The sequence below is a fragment of the Amphibalanus amphitrite genome, unplaced genomic scaffold (genome assembly GCF_019059575.1).
Source record: "Amphibalanus amphitrite isolate SeventyFive unplaced genomic scaffold, NRLGWU_Aamphi_draft 000094F_arrow, whole genome shotgun sequence".
Taxonomy (NCBI): Eukaryota; Metazoa; Arthropoda; class Thecostraca; order Balanomorpha; family Balanidae; genus Amphibalanus; species Amphibalanus amphitrite.
This window is the reverse complement of record NW_024881590.1, coordinates 38,835-57,760: the sequence shown is the minus strand read 5'-3', so window position 1 is coordinate 57,760 and position 18,926 is coordinate 38,835. Positions and strand designations below refer to the sequence as shown.

Here is an 18,926-nt window from a genome sequence, read left to right as displayed (position 1 = left end):
CAAATTAATTGACTCGAGGGTCCTGAAAGTTTCGTCGCGATCGGCCGCTTTTTACGCGAGTTATTCTCGAAAAAACGAGGGGGTGGTTCGTTCGACCCCCCCCCCTATACGGGCGAGGGATAATTTATTAAAAAGCTAGGGCCTTCTTAATCCCATCTACCATGGCTTCAGAACATGTATTGGGCAGATCTGGGAATACCGTATCTTAAATTTATCCCTAGAGGTGTGCCAAGGTATCCTTTCATTCATCTTGGCTTTCCCTCGGCCGAACGCTTCGTGTTTAAAAACCTTTAGAAACTAATTGAAATGAATAATTGGCGGTAAGATTATTGCAAAGGCATGAGAAATTAACGTAAAATACATCATTACCGGTCTTATAACCTCATTTCGCGTATAAAACCTGCCAGAGTCCACAGAGTTTCATATTCATCCCTAGGGTGTGCCAGGGTGGCGTGTCAGTCATCTTGAACTCCTGCCCGACCCGACGCCTCGAGTTTTAAAGACATCTAAAAACTAATAACGTAAATAATTTGTGGTGAAATTGATATAATATGATCAGAAAATAACGCAGAATAAATTCGTATCGGTCTCCATAGGCGTAGGAACAGGGGGGGCCGGGGGGGGGGCCATGGCCCCCCCACTTTCGGAGGTGGGGGGGCCAGCAATGTTAACTGGCCCCCCCACTTTTTGCTGACATAATTGTCTGTCTGTACCTGCCACCCGGTAACTTGACAACTATTCAGCTTGCCCTTTAATGAGGATTCCTTTTTGTTTCTACATACAGCGTTATTGACCGCAATTTCCTTCACTCAATGAAGGAAACCATATCAGAGACAAGACTGTGAGACGTGAGTCCTGGTGACAGCATTTTGTTGAACACGAGGCGCGGGACAGCGAGCACTGAGGTATAGGCAATACTAAGACAATACTAGCACGGTGCAGGAGAATGCGTATACAAACGACCAACGCTTGACCGGATCTGCTTGGGGTCGGCATAGTTCGTCAAAGGCGTACTAGCTGGGGGCCAGGGTGACCGTGCCTCAGCCTCGGTTCAAACAGGCTGGGGGCCAGCAATGTCTGTATCTGCCCCTCCCCCTTCCACTTTCAGTGCAGTGGCGGTCGCAGAGGGGGGATCAGGGCCATGCCCTTCCCCCCTCTAAAGGCTAATCAGGGGGCCATCATATCATTTGCCCCCCCCCCCCCCACAACCAAGGGCCCCCATGGGCGTATGGGGCTCTGGCCCTTATTCGATTGTCACGAGACTCAAGAATCCCACGCTAGCTATTAACAGCTCCCAAACCAGTCTTTGAGGGTCCTACACTGATCTCGGAGGGCCCTTCAGTGGCGGTCAAGCGCCCACATTGACCGCTGAGAACCCACATTGACCTCATTTGAGGGCCCCTAAACCGGCTTCAAGGGCCCAGCCGGCGTCTGAGGGCCTCACGCCGGCCTCTGGTGGCCTCATTTCTGTCTCTGGGGTCCCAAGACTAACCTTTAAGTGCCTTTGAGGGCCCCGCACTGAATTCTGAAGACCCGATGCCGGCCTCTAAGGGTCCACATCGGCCTCTGAGGGTCCACCTTGGCCTTAGGGGTCCAACGCCGGCCCATGCTGGTCTTTTAGGGCCCCACACTGACCTCTAAGGGCCCATGCTGACCTGTAAGGACCCACATTAGCCTATGAGGCCTTGCACGGGATTCTGAAGACCTGATGCCGGCCTCTGGGGCCCATCTTGGTTTTTGGAGGCCTTCTGCTGGTCTCTGGGTTCCAACACCGGCCCATGCCGGTATTTTAGGGTCCCACATTGACCTCTAAGGGCCCCGCACTGGATTCCGGAGATCCGATGCCGGTCTCCAAGGGTCCGCATCGGCCTCTGAGGGCCCACCTTGGCCTATGAGGGCCTTCCGCTGGTCTCTAGGTTCCAAGTCCCGCCCATGCCGGTCTGTTACGGCCCCACACTGACCTCTAAGGGCCCATACTGGCCTATAAGGACACGCATTAGTCTCTGAGGGCCTTGCTCTGGATTCTGAAGACCCGATGCTGGCCTCTGAGGCCCGTCTTGGTTTTTGAAGGTCTTCTGCTGGCCTCTGGGGTCCAACACCGGCCCATGCCGGCATTTTAGGGTCCCACACTGACCTCTGAGGGCCCATACTGGCCTGTAAGGACCCACATTAGCCTCTGATGGCCCAAGTCGGCATCTAAAGGTCTCATCCTGCCCTTTGCAGGCCCTGTACTGGTCTCTGAGGGCCTTAACCCTCGTCGGCCGAGGGGGGAGGGGGCGGGTGCCGCCCCTCCATAGGTTTTTTCGCGATAGCTCCGAACACGCCGGCGATAGAGAGCTGAAGCTTGGCATACCTGACCTTTGAATCAAGCAGGAGCTTTTGACACCAACCGCATTTTCGGGTCAGATCAGGTCACTGACCCATGTGGTCATAAGTGAACCTCTGCACGGTCTTCAGATGTCGCAACTTCGCAACGCCCTCACTTCCAGAGGAGATTTCACAGGGAAATGAACCTTGGAGGATCTAGTATCCAATAGGAGTCTCTCAACTTGTATAATGTATATCTCGGATTTTTCCTAAAGTTCATATGAGGTCAGGTCATTTTCGTGACCTCACCATTAGGTATAAGTCAATGGGGATAAACTGAAAACTTTTTCTGGCGCCGGGAACGATCGATCTCCAACTATATCAAGCACACCGAATCGTGATTTCATGCACTCCTTGCAAGGTTCGATGCGTCACTTTTGCAATGTTGACCTTGCGCGACGTCATTTATGAAGTTATAAGGGTCTTATTAGTTTTTCGTCAATAACTAGGTACCGATCAAATTGAGCTAGCGAGTCGGGAAAGCCACCTATGGACTCAAGAAGACCTGCCGAATCGAATGATATGCGACATGACCTCCTTCGACCAATGTCGTGACCTGGGGACGCCGACCTGACCGTGACCCGAGGTCGACACCCTAAGTTTACCTCACCCAAACAAAAAGTATATCATTCGACGCGCCTGAGAGAGGCGAACACGATGCTGGCAAAAACGCGGCTCTGCGGCCATTTTTTGCGAAGTTATTCACCAAAAACGGAACCGTGCCTTGAGGCACTTGACCTGACCTCAGAGGTCACCGGTTGACCTAGGACCATAAAATCGGGTATCGATCTCTGCGTCTCGTAACGGCGCACACGCTCGTTTTACCGCGACGCGCTAGCTCCACCTGGGGCGAAACGGCGAAGGGGGTCGTACCCGCCCCCCGCCCCCTCGGCCAGCGCGTATGTAGAAAACCTATAGGACCGGGCCGTGGGGGGTTAAACTGGCCTCTAAAGGCCCAGACCGGCCTCTAAAAGTCCCACACCGGCCTCTGATAAGTGATGGCCAATCAGCCCAGTTGCAGTGGTCGCTGATATAAAACTTCTTAAAAACGTTATAGGCCTGGCTGAGCCTAGCTGGGCCGTTCATGCTGATTTTTATAGGTATATTGAAAAGACTCGCTTTGCACGTTTCACGCTTGCTCGTAATCAAAAAGTTGCTGGATGCCTCTGGAATTTGCATGGGTGCCAACGGCTGCGGAGGACAGGGGAACGCGTCCATCAGTTTGAGTTTATGGACTCCCTGAAAACTCCCTGAAATTTCAACCATTTTTTTCTTTTTTGTCTCGATTTTTTTACCTCTGAGCATGTTTGCGAAAACAAAGTGGCCGAAATCCGAGGAGAAATTGGATTTTGGGGGTAGGTTAGGTTTTGGATCTCTGGGACCCTGGCCCCCCCCCCACTTTCGAAAACGTTCCTACGCCTATGTCGGTCTCAAAACATTATTTTGCCTATGAAACCAGCCAGAGCCCGCGGAGTTTTAAATTCATCCAGGTAGGGTGTGCCCAGGGTGGCTTTTCTCATCTTGGACCTCTACCAGGCGCGACGCCTCGAGCTTTAAAGTCCTCTAGAAGCCATTGACGGACATAATTTGTGGCGAAATTAATGCGATAGGATCAGAAATAAGCGCAGAATAAATTGGCATCGGTCTCAAAACATTATTTTACCTATGAAACCAGCCAGAGCCCGCGGAGTTTTAAATTCATCCCTAGGGTGTGCGCAGGGTGGCTTTTCTCATCTTGGACCTCTGCCAGGCCCGACGCATCGAGCTTTAAAGTCCTCTAGAAGCCATTGACGGACATAATTTGTGGTGAAATTGATACAATAGGATCAGAAATGAATGTAGAATAAGTTGGTACCTGTCTCATACCCCTATTTTGTATATGAAAGAAGTTAGAGCCCACCAAGTTTTAAATTCATCCCTAGGGTGTGCCAGGGTGTGCCCAGCTGACTGCGGGTCCAAAGATGAAAATTTTGTAGGCGTATCCTGCGCAACTTAGTCAAAAGCGAATTGCAGAGGTAGTGTTTAATTTGCGCAAGCAGCGGCTCATCCGTTTTGCGTTGGCAGCAAACCACTAATCATAGTTGTTATGAATATCCAAAAGCCCCAAAAGCATTTATTCAGAACACAAGCCTGGTTTTTACAAACAGTTGAGGTGATCAAGGTCATTCAACGCATATTTGTTATTAACAGCTGGAAGTGTGCAAGGTTATTTTCTTTCGTTGTCAGTCAGGGTGAGTTGTTGGGTTTGTGCCTTGATTTCGCTTTTTTTCATGGAAATTATATATTATGTAGCAAACCTATAAGTTCTAACTGTCTATATGTCGCTGCTAGGTATATCTGGTAATCTGGCTGTTAATTGTTGAGCATGAGTTGAGCATTTTTCAAAGATGAAAGAATTCCAATTTACCTGGTTTTGGGGATGAATATATTTTACCCATTAGGTGTGATTTTCCACCCAAAATTTCCAAAAATGGAACACTGTTGGACAGGTTGACTTATGTAGTGAAAAAGACATAAGATGCAGACTGTACAGGCATTTCAACGCAATATTCACAGATTCTCACTCCCTAGTTTTCACAAATATATTATCATAATTAATATGCAACCTCTTCGCCACAACCAGCTGAACAAAGTGGCCAATCTCCTTTCATTCACTACCTCGAAACCATTACCCGTCCCAACAATGACAAAGAAAACACCCGAGCTGGCACATCTGCTTATGCTGCTCGGCGGCTGGGATAAGATTATCTGCCGCGAAGAAAGCTCCACGGTGGCTGGCGGTCGGTTTTCACTCCTCGGTCGGCTCGCAGGGGTGGTCAGCGCTCGTGACGAGGCGGCCCGTGCACGGCCCGTGACCGGCGCCTGCGGCACGGGCGGTGGCGGAGGCAGGTAGGCAGCAGTGTCGTGGATGAGCTCGGAGCAGTAACGCCAGAGCGGAGTGAGGGTAGAGACGTGCGTCAGTGGTGTGGGTGGAAGCGAGTGGGCGGAGCGAGCGACCACTGGGCGAGTGTGGTGAGCTAAGCTTAGCAGACGTGCACTGAAGTACTCGACTAACAACGGAATCGTTGAAAGAAAATCGGTAAAACCTGAGTGCTTAAAGCCCAACACTAAAGCCACTGAGTGGTACGCTCGGGTGCAACTTCACCAAGCTGCAGTCCCTGAGACCCTTCAGGACGCGTCCACACTCAGGACAGCGACCAGCCGCACCCGTCGGTCCGGCACATCTCCGCTCCTACCGGCAGAGCAGCTCGTGTCGGGTCAGGGAGAGCCATGGTCCCCAGCTCCGCCGGCCGGCGATGGCGATAGCGGGGCGGTGTCGAATCCCGCTCCTGCTGTCCCTCCAGCTGACCCTCCTGCTGACCGCAGCGAACGTCAGCGGCCTCCCTGAGTGGCACTACCAGCGCCATGTGGACATGTACCGCGCCCGGTACCACCAGCGGACCACCACCCCGCCATGGTCGGATACGGAAGGATTCCGTGGCAGCTCCAGGTATCACCTGCCGCAGCGCAGAGTTACGCCACCACACCTCAGCAGCGGCAGCCCGGCGGAGACGAGCGAAGGACAGAATCACCGCTACAGCGCCTCACAGGGATCACAGCGATGGAAGCCACACGAGAGCAGGGCCAGGTGGCGGCGGCAGCGACCGCACCCATCCCACCACCGGCATTACCACGAGCGGAACCCTGCTCACTACATACGAGACCAGCAAGTCTCCAGCAGTCGTCGGGCTGACACAGAGCCCGTGTGGCTGGAGGACACTGTCCCGTCCCAGGACAGCGAGCCAGCCCCAGAGTACCTCCAGAGGCCGCATAGCGCGGCGGAGAGCACTGGCACCCAGCACAACCGCCTGCTCAATGGCGAGATCTCGGTGGAAATTGGTCAGAGTAGTCGGAATTTTAGCGTCAGAGACGGTGTAGTGATCGGAGCTGAGCATGTAAAACTGTGGCGAATCAGCGGCAGCGACACCGCGGAACTCAGTGAGAAAGGCGGGCGGCTGTGGACCAACAATGGAACGGCATTATTTAGACGAGATGACTTTAGTGATGGTGGAGTGATAAGCAATGAAATCGGCGATTACAGCTCGCAAGACAAGGAAAAGGAGCCGAAATTTTGTGAGTGCCTAGTGCCTGTGCTGTATTATTGAGAAAAGATAATGATCACTTTATTGAGAAAGAGCTTTCATGCTAAACTACACTGTGTAATGAGTTCTTTCACAATGACCTAAGCAGGCTGTGTTACTGCTCATGCTAGTGTTGTCTGTGCTGTGCTCAAATCAGATGCCCAATACCTACCCAATAACCATCTCACCACCACTGACTCACGCCACCCCACCCCGCCCGTTACCGACAGTTTTCCCTCTCTTCACGATAATTCGGTTCCCGAACGAGCCGTGCTCGAGCGACCAGCAGGACGGCTTCACGGCCTCGGGCACCTGCTTCCTGCCCAGCGAGTGTGCCGGCAACGGCGGTCTGGCGCGCGGCCCCTGCGCCCTGGGCTTCGGCGTGTGTTGTGTCTGTGAGTACAGATATCCCGACACGCTGGAGCCAGTGCAGAGCTCTGGTTCACCAATCCACTGGAACGGTCGCAGGGTCATGACCCGCGCGATGACCATCGCGGGTTCCTGACCATTGCACGATCCCGATACCGACAGAACCAGACTAGAGCCGTGCAGGTTTCGTTTGAATTCATCAGTAACTCTGAAAACCTATGAAAAGTCCGACATGTTTGATTCCCAGAGATGCATGGTAGTCGTAGGTATCCTCAGCCTGTTGTTGAATCAGGCACGTGTTTTTCATGCTTGCGTGAATTTCAACCCTGCACCGTTAAACGCGTCACCCAGTTGTTCACGGCTAGTAGACAGGGTAGCATGCGTGACCACCACCACACCTCAGTGCACTCAACACAATTTGCTGGCAACCACTGAAACGAAAACGAAGATTCTCTCTCTGTAAGGAAGATAACATTAACTGGTGCTGAACACTGAAAGGCGATAAACGCCTGTCCGTGACAATGCCCCGGCCGTCTCTCTCACTTCTCAGTTACGCTCTCCTGCGGAGGAACGACCGATAAGAATGGCACGTTCTTCGTCAACCCAGAGTACCCGAGCACCGGCACTACGGCACGGACGTGCTCCTTCAGCGTGAATAAAATCTCACCGGACGTCTCCCAGATTCGGCTGGATTTCGAGGAATTCACGGTGAGTGCAAAAGCTGCGTAAAATATAACTATAGCGGCAGGCAGGGCTGCGGAGTCGGAGTCGGAGTCGGTCGGAGTCGACAATTCTGCCCGGAGTCGGAGTCGGAGTCGGAGCTGGTTTTTGAAAGCCGGAGTCGGAGTCGGAGTCGGAGTCGGAGTCGCCGAAAATCCATCGACTCCGCAGCCCTGGCGGCAGGTAATGCTTCTTATTTGGTGCAGCATCTACCCGAAAGCATAATTTGACCCAGATAATTCCTCGCAATAGACATCTCCACTGTATTCAGATTTGACGAGAAAGTCGAGTAAAAAACTCAAGCACAACCTATGAAGCGCGTGGTCAGACGTAAGCCAATAACCGGTAGTGCGGACCAGCATACATTCAGAGGCGTTTACTAGTGCAGCCATCTATGAACAAGTATAATCAGTGAAAGCCGCTGGGGAACGATGGCTTTTGAGGAGAACTTGTAAGGGTAATAGAAAAAAGTGCGGTGCAGGCCGGGTGATACCGTCTAGCATAAACCCAAACGACGTGATGTATCTCATTTTCCAAATTCATTCAAATTCATAACGTGCAAGTGAGTCAACATACAATATACATAAAGGGTTCGCGTCCGTTCCAGTTCGACAATGACACACATTCGCTCACCGGTCAGCTCAATTCAATGTCAGTTGTTAATTGTTATGGTACAGGGTGTTTCACAATAAATGTTACTTATGAATAGCTTAAATGAAGATCTTACTTGTTCGTAAGCGCGTAAATTTTATATTCATTTTGCTGCAAATTTGTTTGGGTTTTTAGTCCTTATATTTTTTTTTACAAACCGTCAACGGTTCCATTTGTATGGACGTGCAATGCCAACACCGTCAAAACGGGTCAATTCGCCGTGTACAGATGATGAGGCGGTATGGGTGGTAGTCATGCATTACGGCGCTTTGCGGAGTCTGACCGCAGTGCGACGGAGTTTCGGTAGCCATTTTTAAAGGAGGAAGGATATTCTGTCAAAAATGTCTTTCAAAACGGGTGGTAGAAAGGTTCCAGAAGACTGGAAACATGAGACCGGTCCCGCCTCCTGGCCGGACGGCGATCCCGGAAAATCTGGTTGAAAAAAGTCAGACGGAAGGGTGGCATAGTGGAGAACCTGTGAAGGGTGCTGAACTGAAAGTTATATGTTCATCAGTCCTACTGTTCTGCTGTCTCATGTGGTAATACTCATGAGCCATATGTAATACATGTCACTGAAACATCGTCGTTTGAAAAGCAACATTCATTGTGAAGGACCCTGAAGCTTAACAGCGAATTGACCCGTTTTGATGGTGTGGACATTGCACGTATATAAAGAATGCAGTTGATGATTCGTCATAGTTTTTGTAAGGATAAAAAACCTGAAAGAATTTGCAACAAAATGAATATAGAATTTATGGGCATACGAATAGTTGAGATCATTTTAAAGCTTATTAAAAGTAACGTACTTTATTGTGAAACACCCTGTAGGTGAGCTTAATGTTGACGCGTTATTATTATTATTTTTTTCGTAAATGAAAGTAGGAATTCGCCAAAAGGAATTGAAATGTGGAACAGTCACGCATATTCTGCAAAACATCTCTTAAATTAAAAGTTATGTAGCACTAGCATAGTCTGCATATCACATTTACAATTTACATGGACAATGGACACCAAATCACTGATGTCAGAATCATATCACTATCGTCTACCAGTCATGAACAGATCATTTTCTAAACACATCATAAAAAGTGGTGGCTGTTTCATTTCAATGCTACGCGACACTGTCTATTCACCACGGCTCAGTTCCAAGCTACCGTCCCCGCCCAGTCCTCATCCTCTGCCCGGTTCGTTCCCATCACTCGACGACCAGTTCGGGTCTCTCCTCTGTGATAGTGGACAGACCCTTGGCCAGGGTAGTCACCCCGCGCGCCTCCCTGGCCACCTTCCTCGCCCTGGCCCGCGCTGCGCGCGCTCTGCGCGGTCGGCGCCCGATGGCAATCGCCAGACTCCAGGCACCGCTCAGCCGGTCAGCCTGCTCGACGGAGGAGAGTACAGGACAGGTGGCTGGCGCCGGGACCGAGGCCGGCCCCGGAGCCGACGGGAAGAACTCGGGGGCCGTCCCAGAGATGTAGTGCGGACTGGAGGGCACCGATCCGGTCCCGGAGCTGCGTCCGGAGCTCAGTCCGGAGCCGGAGCGGCCCACCAGGCGGCAGGTGAGGACGATCGCCACCACCGCGCCGGCGCAAAATGAGCCCACGGCGGCGGCCACGAACGGCAAGCCGGCGCTCACCCAGCCGGCCGGCGGCGGCGGGGGCGGCGGCGGCCAGCACAGCCGTCGCTGGGCCGCCGGGCCGGTACAGTTGGAGGCGGGACACTCCCGGCGCCGCCACTGCAGGCTGTCCTCACAAGGCGTCCAGGAGCTCCACTGCTGCCAGCCGGCGCAGGACGCATCCCCGCAGCTGCCCATCTGCACCTCAGCGCCGTCCCCGCAGTCGACGGCCGGCCGGCCCAGACTGTCGGCACAGCGGCGACGGCGGCGGCGCTCCCCGCGGCCACACCGGCGCGAGCAGTCGCCCCACTCAGTCCAGCAACTCCAGGCGGCCGAGCACCGGTGCACGTTACACTCCTTCTCTTCACGACTGGCGCCGGCGCAGTCCCGGCCGCTCCCGAAACACTCCCGTGAGCGGTGCGTGACACCGCCAGAACAGGGCAGCGAGCAGGGCGACCACGGGCCCCAGACGTCCCAGCCGGCGCCGGGCCGACCGTCCAGCAGACGGCAGGTGCCGTTCGACGCACACACCCGCCCCCTCGTGTTTACCTCGTGGGTCATCAGTCCCCTGCGGGCCACGGCCGCCCAGCAGCTGTAGCGGAACCGGCGCAGTACCGTCTCCACGCCGCGGCCGCTGAGAACCCGGACGGCGGGATCAGAGACGGCCTCCGACACCGGCAGACTGACCCACTCTGTCCAGGACGAGTCCAACTGCAGCTCAGGACACGGTGCGTCCGGACAGGGCTCCACCTCTCGATCACAGCCAGGGCAGGAGGCGCCGCCGCGCGCCGGTAAGGGTGAGTCGCAGCGCCGCTGACGGCTGCGCAGGCCGGGCACCCCGCAGCCGGCTGAACACTCGCTCCACTCACTCCACGCCGACCAACCGCCGTCCACGGGCCCGGCCGGACGCGGCACACACTCCTGCAGCGAGCAGAGCTGCTGCTGGGCGGCCGGGCCGCGGCAGTCGGGCCCGCCGCCCGACGGCACAGGATCGGCGCAAACCCGGCGACGGGAGCGCACCGCCAGGCCGCAGGAGGCTGAGCAGGCGGACCAGGGCGTCCACTGGGACCAGCCGCCGGCCATCGCGCACCCGGCCACCTGGGCGGCGTCCCCGGGACACGAGCCGCCGCGGCACTCTCGGCGTCGGCAGCGACAGGCCAGCGGCACGGCGTCGTGTCGCCCACACACCTCCCACGGCGACCAGGAGCTCCAGCCGGACAGGGGCGGCGCCGCCCGACCGCAGCCAGAGCTCACCGACTGGCCCCACACGCCGGTGTCTCCCCTGCCGCCGCCGTCACCGGCAGGAGGAGGTACACACAGCCGGCCGTCCCAGCCACAGTGCGGGTCACCACCGGCCAGACAGGCCTCCTCATAGAGCCAGCGGTGACACCTGGCGGCCGGCAGGCGAACCACCTCGGAGTCGGTACCGATGAAGACTGCCCGAGCGTCGTCATCAACCACCAGACTGAGAACGGTGCTACGGTTAATCTCCAGCACCTCGAAGATGTTATACTCGTCCAGCGTACAGCCACCGTTGGCCACCAGCCTCGTTTTGCGTAGGAATCCCTCCTCCGACACGGTGAAGAGCAGAGTAGCAGTCTCTGTGCCGACCCGAACAGTGCGCGCGGCCGCCAGTTTCCAGCGGTGTTCGGTAGTCAGTGCTAGCGGCGGGCCGGACGGCCGAACCGACCCCGTCATACGATGGAGCGGCTCAACTGGTGCTGTTAGGTTTGAGCACTGGCTTCCTGCGGCTTCTTCTTCACCAGGACCCGCCGGAGTTTGAAAGGTTCCATCCAGCGCTGCATTCACGTCGGTTAGATTATACCAACAGACGGCAGATCCAGCCAACTGCGCTGCCGACATCCCTACATAGAGCACTCCATCCCTCAGCTCAGCAGCGGTCGCGGTGCGCAGCGCCGGGCTTCCGGTCTCTCCTTCGAGACGACACTCGAGCGTCACGGAACGAAACGCTCTCCAGAGTCGGCCGCGGGCGGGCTGGTGCACGTCAGCGGCACACACTCGAGCTACGGAGACCACTGAGCTGTCCTTGTTGCAGCCGCGGCCCGCCTCGTTCATCACAACATACACATCTTCACCGTCGCGCAGTACAGCGACCGGTCGCGGCGCTGCCATCCACTCGGCATCGTGCGGTGCGCTGCGCACTGTAGCTGCACCCGCCCCCGCCGGCGTGCCCCAGACGGCCACATCCGCGCCGCCAAAGTCCGCCGGCGTGGCCGCTATCAGGTCTCCAGCCGCAGTCAGTAGCGACGCGGATGGATGGAGAGGCGAATACGGCGCAGCGCCGAGACCGGAGAACGGGCGCTGGGTTCGACTGAGCTCCCCAGCCCGGCGCCAGGCGCACACTGGAGCGAAGGCGTTAGTGGCACAGGCCAGCACGCGTTGACCGTGAATGTGCAGTGCCGTGACGAAATTGGCGCAGAGCGACTCGGGTTGTCCTTTGAGCCGGCAGCGGCGGCGGTCCAGAGGGTCGGCCGGCCAGCGCGTCAGCTCGAGCGGCGCCAGCTCGGCGGCTGAGAGTCGGACCAGCGCGTCCCGCCCGCCGGCCAACAGCTGGGAGTCGGCTGGGTCCAGCAGTAGTGAGCTCCAATTCCCGCCTCCCGGCAGGCGGAATACACGACAGCCGTGGTGCAGCGTCCCGGCGGAGGACGAATTCTGGAGCCGTGTAAAACGGTCCAGCGCTGCCGATGCTTGGTGCTGATGCGGCGGCTGAGACATGTTTGTTAGTTGATCGGACAATTGGTCGCTCCATGCTGCCGATAAGTGACTGTCGGCAGGCAGTGTGACCTGACCGGTCACTGCGCAGCCCAACAGGCCAGCCAGGAACAGAGCAGCCGCCGGGAGTCGCCAGAAGCTAGCCATCACTTTGATCCGGCACGAGACCAATGTCCTGTGAGCGCCGACCGGCAACGCACTCACAAATATCAAAGTCTTCCAACACCAGCTGTTCAATAAGCCTCTAGCAATAGTTGTGAATCCAACACACTCTGACCACCCCACGGTCAGTTTCTACTTCACTGGAATCACTGTCATCAGGCCGCAAAATCACTGCTGTTCCGAATCGACGATTGCAGACCGCACGCTTCACTCGAAGCAGTTCAGCAGTACCGTGAGCAGCGCTCCCGAGGTTTGGCTCCTGATCGTCTCCCCCACACTGCGACCCGTCCGCGGCGGCGCCGACTACTGTCTCCGACCCGGCTCTATCTCGTCCCCGTCCGCCTCTGACCACCACTGACTGCACCAGACGACTCGCCGCCCTCCCCTCCGCCGCCGGCTGGCGAAACCCGATCCCCGGCCGACCCCCGCACCGCGCCAGATGTGTGCACTTGTTCGGCGATCCGCTCATCCCCAAATCGGGCGTACGGAGAGCCCATTCACAGGTTTCACCCTTTACTAAACGCAACCAGTAACGAAACGATCTTGGAGGAAACGCCAGAAACATGCAACACACACAGCTAGCAAAAGTGTCTATCCTCGATGCATTGAAACGTCCAGAACCGTAGAAGTCGCGATTGCTAGACTGGGCCACCGCACCGTGGGAAGCTGCCCGTTTATCGAGTAACAACGTCCGACCGACAGGGGAGGCTCAGTGGGTGACGCAGCCGCAGGGGAAGGTGCCCGATTATCGAGTAACGACGTCCGACCGACACGGGAGGCTCAGTGGGTGACTGAGTGTGCGGGAGACCGCGGGGTAGCGGTGGGCCGGGCGACATGTGGTAAGTGCTCGCCACTGTGACCCACTCAGCCTGGGAACCCTCGGTGGCATAACACAGAAAGGGGAGGGTGGGACGTTCAGACTTGGGTAGCAGGAACAGCACAGCGGAAACAACTACCTACTGCTATCGTAAACAGACATGTATTGAATGATAAAGACGTTGTTGCGTTCCGTGTGTTTGTGTGTTGTGAGTTCGTGAAGCGTTCGTAAAAAAGATGATCGGTACCAAAAAAGACGATATGTCTCATATTTGCTATCAGAAAAGCAGCGCAATCTCCATTGCAAGTAACAAACCCTGACATCAGCAGTTGGCAATCTTACGCAGGTAAACATGTTAACATTGCGACTCTTTCACGCACTTCGAAGTGTTCACTGCTCATTCAACGAGGAGTTAGACTTCGAACTTACCTCAGTCACAGCCGTTCCAGCCGTCACCAGTCCGCCAATGTGGTTGATTCTGGATTCTGATCACCAGTGCTGCGCTATTGCTCTGATTCAGATCTGTTCACCGGTGTGCCTTCTCCCCACAGCTGGCGGGCCCGACGGAGGGCTCCTGTAACACGGATACGTTCAGTGTCAGCGGGCAGAACACCAACGCGCCGGTGCCGACCCTGTGCGGCCAGAACACCGGACAGCACGGTCAGTGCCGGGCGGAGTCGGTCGTCTTCCCTTACTCAGCCCCCAGGCGACACTCCCTCCCCCAGGGTGTCACTCTCCCCAGTCCCTGACCCCGCAACGACATAAATGTGGCGCCAGTCCCAGACAGCGGAACTCAATCACCGACCTGCTGGGAAACCGTGAACATCAGAGAGGAAAAAGATGTCAGTCGGTAACACAGCCAATCTCGATTACGAACACAAGCAATTGAGTTCAGTTCATGATGCGCAGTGATAGTGTTGCGGCACTGTTGCCTCTCAAAAGAACCTGCACCGAATGCCATTGCAAACATGCATTCTTACGTGCGCCACATTATTGAAATTCAACTGCCCACTCCACAGTACCACAGTTGAACGTCCGTCTAATTATGCAAACAGTCGCTGAATGGCAAGTGTTCGTCCTGTCTAAAGCTCCTGTCTAGAGTTCCCCTGATCACAGTGTTTCTTCTTTGTCCATAGTGTTCGTGGAGGTGGGTGAACAGACCGGCCCCCTGCAGCTGCGCGTGGTGACCGGAGCAGGCGGCTCGGAGCGCCGGTGGCGAGTGCGTGTCACGCAGCTAACCCGTCGCTCGGAGGGCGCCGCGCCACCCAACTGTCTGCAGTACCACACCGGCCAGCTGGGCAGCATCGAGAGCTTCAACTACCCGGCCGTGGGAGACAACAGCGGGTATCTGGTGAGCACGGCCACAGCCGCGGCGGAGGGGGGGGGGGGCAGAGGACTGCTGGTGTGCAGGAAACAGCGGCTATCTGGTAAGTACGGCCACAGCCGCGGCGGAGGGGGGAAGGAGAGAGTTGTGACTCCCGGGACACAGCGACTATCTAGTGTGCAGTGAGTCACGGCCGCGGTGGAGTCGGGTGACGGCCGGCTGGTCTGCGGGACAGTGGCGGTTCCTTGTGGATAGCGGCCCGTCTTGGTGTGAAGATGCGGTGATATTCCGTTGGCAACAATTGATGGCAAAATGATAGCTTCATATTTTGTTTCACTGTTACGTAGAATGCACTTCAAACAGAGTGTATGTGTCCTCTTGCGCTTCAACAAGACGGCATATCTGAGTCTGAGACAGCCATTCTTCTCTCGCAGAATCAGCTCAACTACATGATCTGCATACGGAAAGAGTCTGGATTCTGCAGCATCACCTATGGCGTCGATCGGTTCGATCAGTTCAGCAACGCAGAGCGGTTCGAAATCTTCAACGTCAGAATCTCCGTGATAAACGGTAAGCATCTCATCCACTCTTCTCTCCAGTCGCAGAACTATACGTTGTGAGGAAAACAGAGTAGGTAAATGGATCCAGTGGTGTATGGACAGACTTTAGAAGTACGGGCGGGGACGCAATGGGCAAGGACATGGTTTCGAAAGGCAGTCACAGACCGGGAAAACGTGAATGTTATATCCATCGTGAATGTGATATCCCACAGCCACGCAGCGGCGTATTTAGAAAATCGCGAAGGGGGGGGCCAAGGGTTTGGAGGGCGCCACCTCACCCAAGGAGGGCGCCATACGGTCGCGAGATAAAAAATCGCTTAGTGGGGGTTGGGGGGTTGGGAGGCGTTTTTTACCATGCCACCAGTTTTTTTTGCGTAACCTCGTATAGGTCGTGCTGCATTGATTTTGCATCGTGTGTATTCATTATACTCCAGGTCACAAAAGGCCAAGTGTTCTTCAAATGCTGCGCCGAAGGCGCGCGAAATTTTTGAAAACAACCTTTTCCTCCGCTTTTTAGGCACGCCTTTTATACGATCACTGTTCAAAGCTCCTCTCGCTCTTTTACCAAATTTGAAGGTGTAAAAAATACCTAAGGTTTGGTCGGGCCGCTGCCACACAAACTGTACAGAAAGCTTGGCTCATGGGTGTCGATGTATAAAAGTTTATTGGCGGTGGCATATCTACGCACCAGATCACCGTATCGGATTGATACCGGAGCGCGAGCTGCGTAAACATCATCCAAATTACCTCAGACCAGCCTTCATAGCCTTCTCACAGATGCATACAGTGTACCCACATAACCAGTTTCAATCACCGAAACTTCAGATGCCTGCTGTTGCGCCCGAACCTGTTGACAATACTTAATCGTAATCCATATAGATGCCATGATGCACGTAAAGTAGGATCAATCCGTTAAGATCAAAGACGTGTTTTATGCATCGTAGAGCGTAGATAGTTTTGGTAGGTATAGATACTTCATTCATTGTGCTGAATGCACGTTCATTTGTGGCAGTTTTCACAGGCAAGACATCAACTATGTGCAATAGAACGACTAAGTTGAAAAACATGCCAAAGGAGTAAATAAATGATAGGAGGGCAGCGATCAACGGATGTTGCCAATAGGTAGAAGGGCTGCGATCCACAGGAGGGCACTAATAGGTAGAAGAGCCCCGATCAACATCCCGAGTTTCGACAGTAGGGCACCGATAGGTAGGAAGTTGGCGAGCAGCAGGAGGGCGCCAATGGATAGAAGGGCAGCGATCAACAGGAGGGCACCAATAGGTAGGAGGGCGCCGATCAACAATCAACAGGAGGGCGCCACCAGGTAAGAGGGTGGCGAGGAATAGGAGAGCACCATAGGAGGGTGGCGATCAACAAGAGGTCGCCAATAGGTGTAAGGGCGGTCATCAACTGGAAGTCGCTAATGAGCGGAAGGGTGACGATTAAAATGGGGGTGGCAATGGTGAGGAGGGCGCCTTTGCTCAAGAGGATGACACGAACAGGAGGGCGTCTGTGCGGAGGGCGCTGGTCAACAGGAAGGTGCCAGTGGATAGGAGGGCGGTGATCAACAGGAGGGTGCCAGTGGTTAGGAGGGCGGCGATCTACACGAGGGCGCCAATAGGAGAAGGGCCCCGATTAACATTCAACAGGAAGGACTAGGGAACCAATAGGTAGGAGGGCGGCACTGAACAAGAGGGTGCCAAAAGGGAGAAAGGCGGCCTTCAAAATTTCACATGAGGGCTCAATAGGTAGGAGAGCGCCAATAATTATGAGGACGCCGATCAGCAGAAGGGCGGCAATGTGTAGCAGGGTGGCGACCTACAGGAGGGCGCCTTCGGGTGAGAGGGCGCTTATTTACAGGACAGCGGCTTACATAGGCGACCACCGTTACGCTTAGAGAGCTACAGCCTACAAGAGCCCTCCAACCGTATTTGGAGGGCGTATTTGGAATGGGCGTCCTCCGAGGGCGCCCTCCATCCGTATTTTCCCTGTAAACACATTCGCGATTGGAGGGCGCCCTCCAGTCGCGATTGTTTTTCGATTCGATTATATCACAATTGCATTTGCGATTGGAGGGCGCCTTCGGCGCCCTCCAATCGCAAAGGGCGCCTTCGGCGCCCAAGGGGGGGGCCATGGCCCAGTGGCCCCCCCCCTGCCTACGCCCCTGCAGCCACGTCTGACACGGTATAACCGGTCGGTGATGTTTCCTGTGTACAGGTGTGACCGTGGTGCGGTCAACCGTGCCTCCCGGCCAGGCGGGCGTGGGGCCGGTCCAGTGTCCTGACGACTACCTGCTGCTCAGCGCTGACCGGCTGTGTGGAGACAGACTCAACGACGGGACCGTCAATAGCCAGCTCACGCAGAACGCTGACGTCACCGGTGAGCCCCTGAACACTGTGACGTCAAACTCACACGCACCGGGCGGGCGGGCCAAGCCGATGGAAAACTGCAGATGAACTGTGAGGAGCTGACGAGCCCCCATTTGTGTTCCTGCGCCCACAACTATTGTCAGACTGATGACCTCAGTTGGGGTTTTCGGCACCAGTACCTAAACAAATTGCTTTTTACGCCGGTCATCGAGATGTTTCAATGCATTCCGTTTCCGAGTATGAAAGTCGATGTTCAGTTACAAGAAACCTCCATGATAAGTCACGAATCATTTGCAACGATTATAATATAATCTATCTCAGCGGCAGCCAACTATATCTGGTCTGGTCATAACGCCTAATGACCAGATGTCACCTTCTATTCCAAAGGGCACCACAAACTAATGGGAATGCAAACTAATGTGTCACAACAAGCAAACAAGAGAGCTGCCACAGAGCCCTCAGTCCCTGCATCTGCTCCCGTCTGACCGACCCCACTCGCTCCCACAGATGCCACTGGAGGCCAGTTCACGGTCAAGTTCGTCACCAACGAGTCGACCGTCGGGCGCGGATTCAAGCTGTACTTCCGACAGAACCCGTGCCGGACACAGAGAACGTACACCGTCGCCACAGTCGCCGGGAGGTGAAGTGGCTGGAAAACGCTCGTCCCAGACATTTGCGGACAACGCAATTGGTGGTGCCACCTGAAAATGCGAGAAATGTTCGGAAAAACGACGAATTCCCTAAACTGAGGCATAAAGAGCGGTAGTGTAAATGTTGTTATGACTGGATACTGAATGTATAGATTGCGACGAACGAGTGTGACCGTACCAGTGCGCAGCAGCAGCCAAAAGTCAGCACCACCCAACACCCTGTCTCCACCAAGGGTATAAAGACACTGAAGTTTCAAAAGAGGCTGTTCAGTTGCCTGACTTGGTGTTGGTGAATTAGGAACCAAAGGCTGAAAATCAAAATGCTGTTAGAAAGTGAAATGACTGATGCTTGTACCTAACTAAGTGTTTTATTTATTTGACAGTGTACCTACATGATATCCTATTGGTGATATTGTAAAAAAGCAACCATGATATTGTATGTTGATCGTTGCAAATACACCTATTAGATACTGA

At 54.9% G+C, this 18,926-nt stretch overlaps 2 protein-coding genes across 2 annotated transcripts in view; one reads left to right on the top strand and one right to left on the bottom strand.

The window, feature by feature from the left end:
* The window catches only part of LOC122380249 (BLOC-1-related complex subunit 5-like), a 29,313-nt gene that overhangs the window by 9,291 nt on the left and 1,096 nt on the right, over positions 1-18,926 (bottom strand). Inside the window, exon 2 of the mRNA XM_043363237.1 lies at positions 13,979-14,123. The gene's annotated coding sequence lies outside the window, so the exon portion shown is untranslated. The remainder of the gene's footprint in view (positions 1-13,978; positions 14,124-18,926) is intronic.
* Positions 5,385-18,828, top strand: LOC122380248. Its single transcript, XM_043363236.1, has 8 exons — positions 5,385-6,480; positions 6,719-6,883; positions 7,408-7,565; positions 14,101-14,209; positions 14,686-14,900; positions 15,308-15,443; positions 17,651-17,812; positions 18,310-18,828. The coding sequence occupies exons 1-8, from the start codon at positions 5,664-5,666 to the stop codon at positions 18,444-18,446; spliced, it is 1,899 nt and encodes a 632-aa protein (XP_043219171.1). The 5' UTR covers positions 5,385-5,663; the 3' UTR covers positions 18,447-18,828.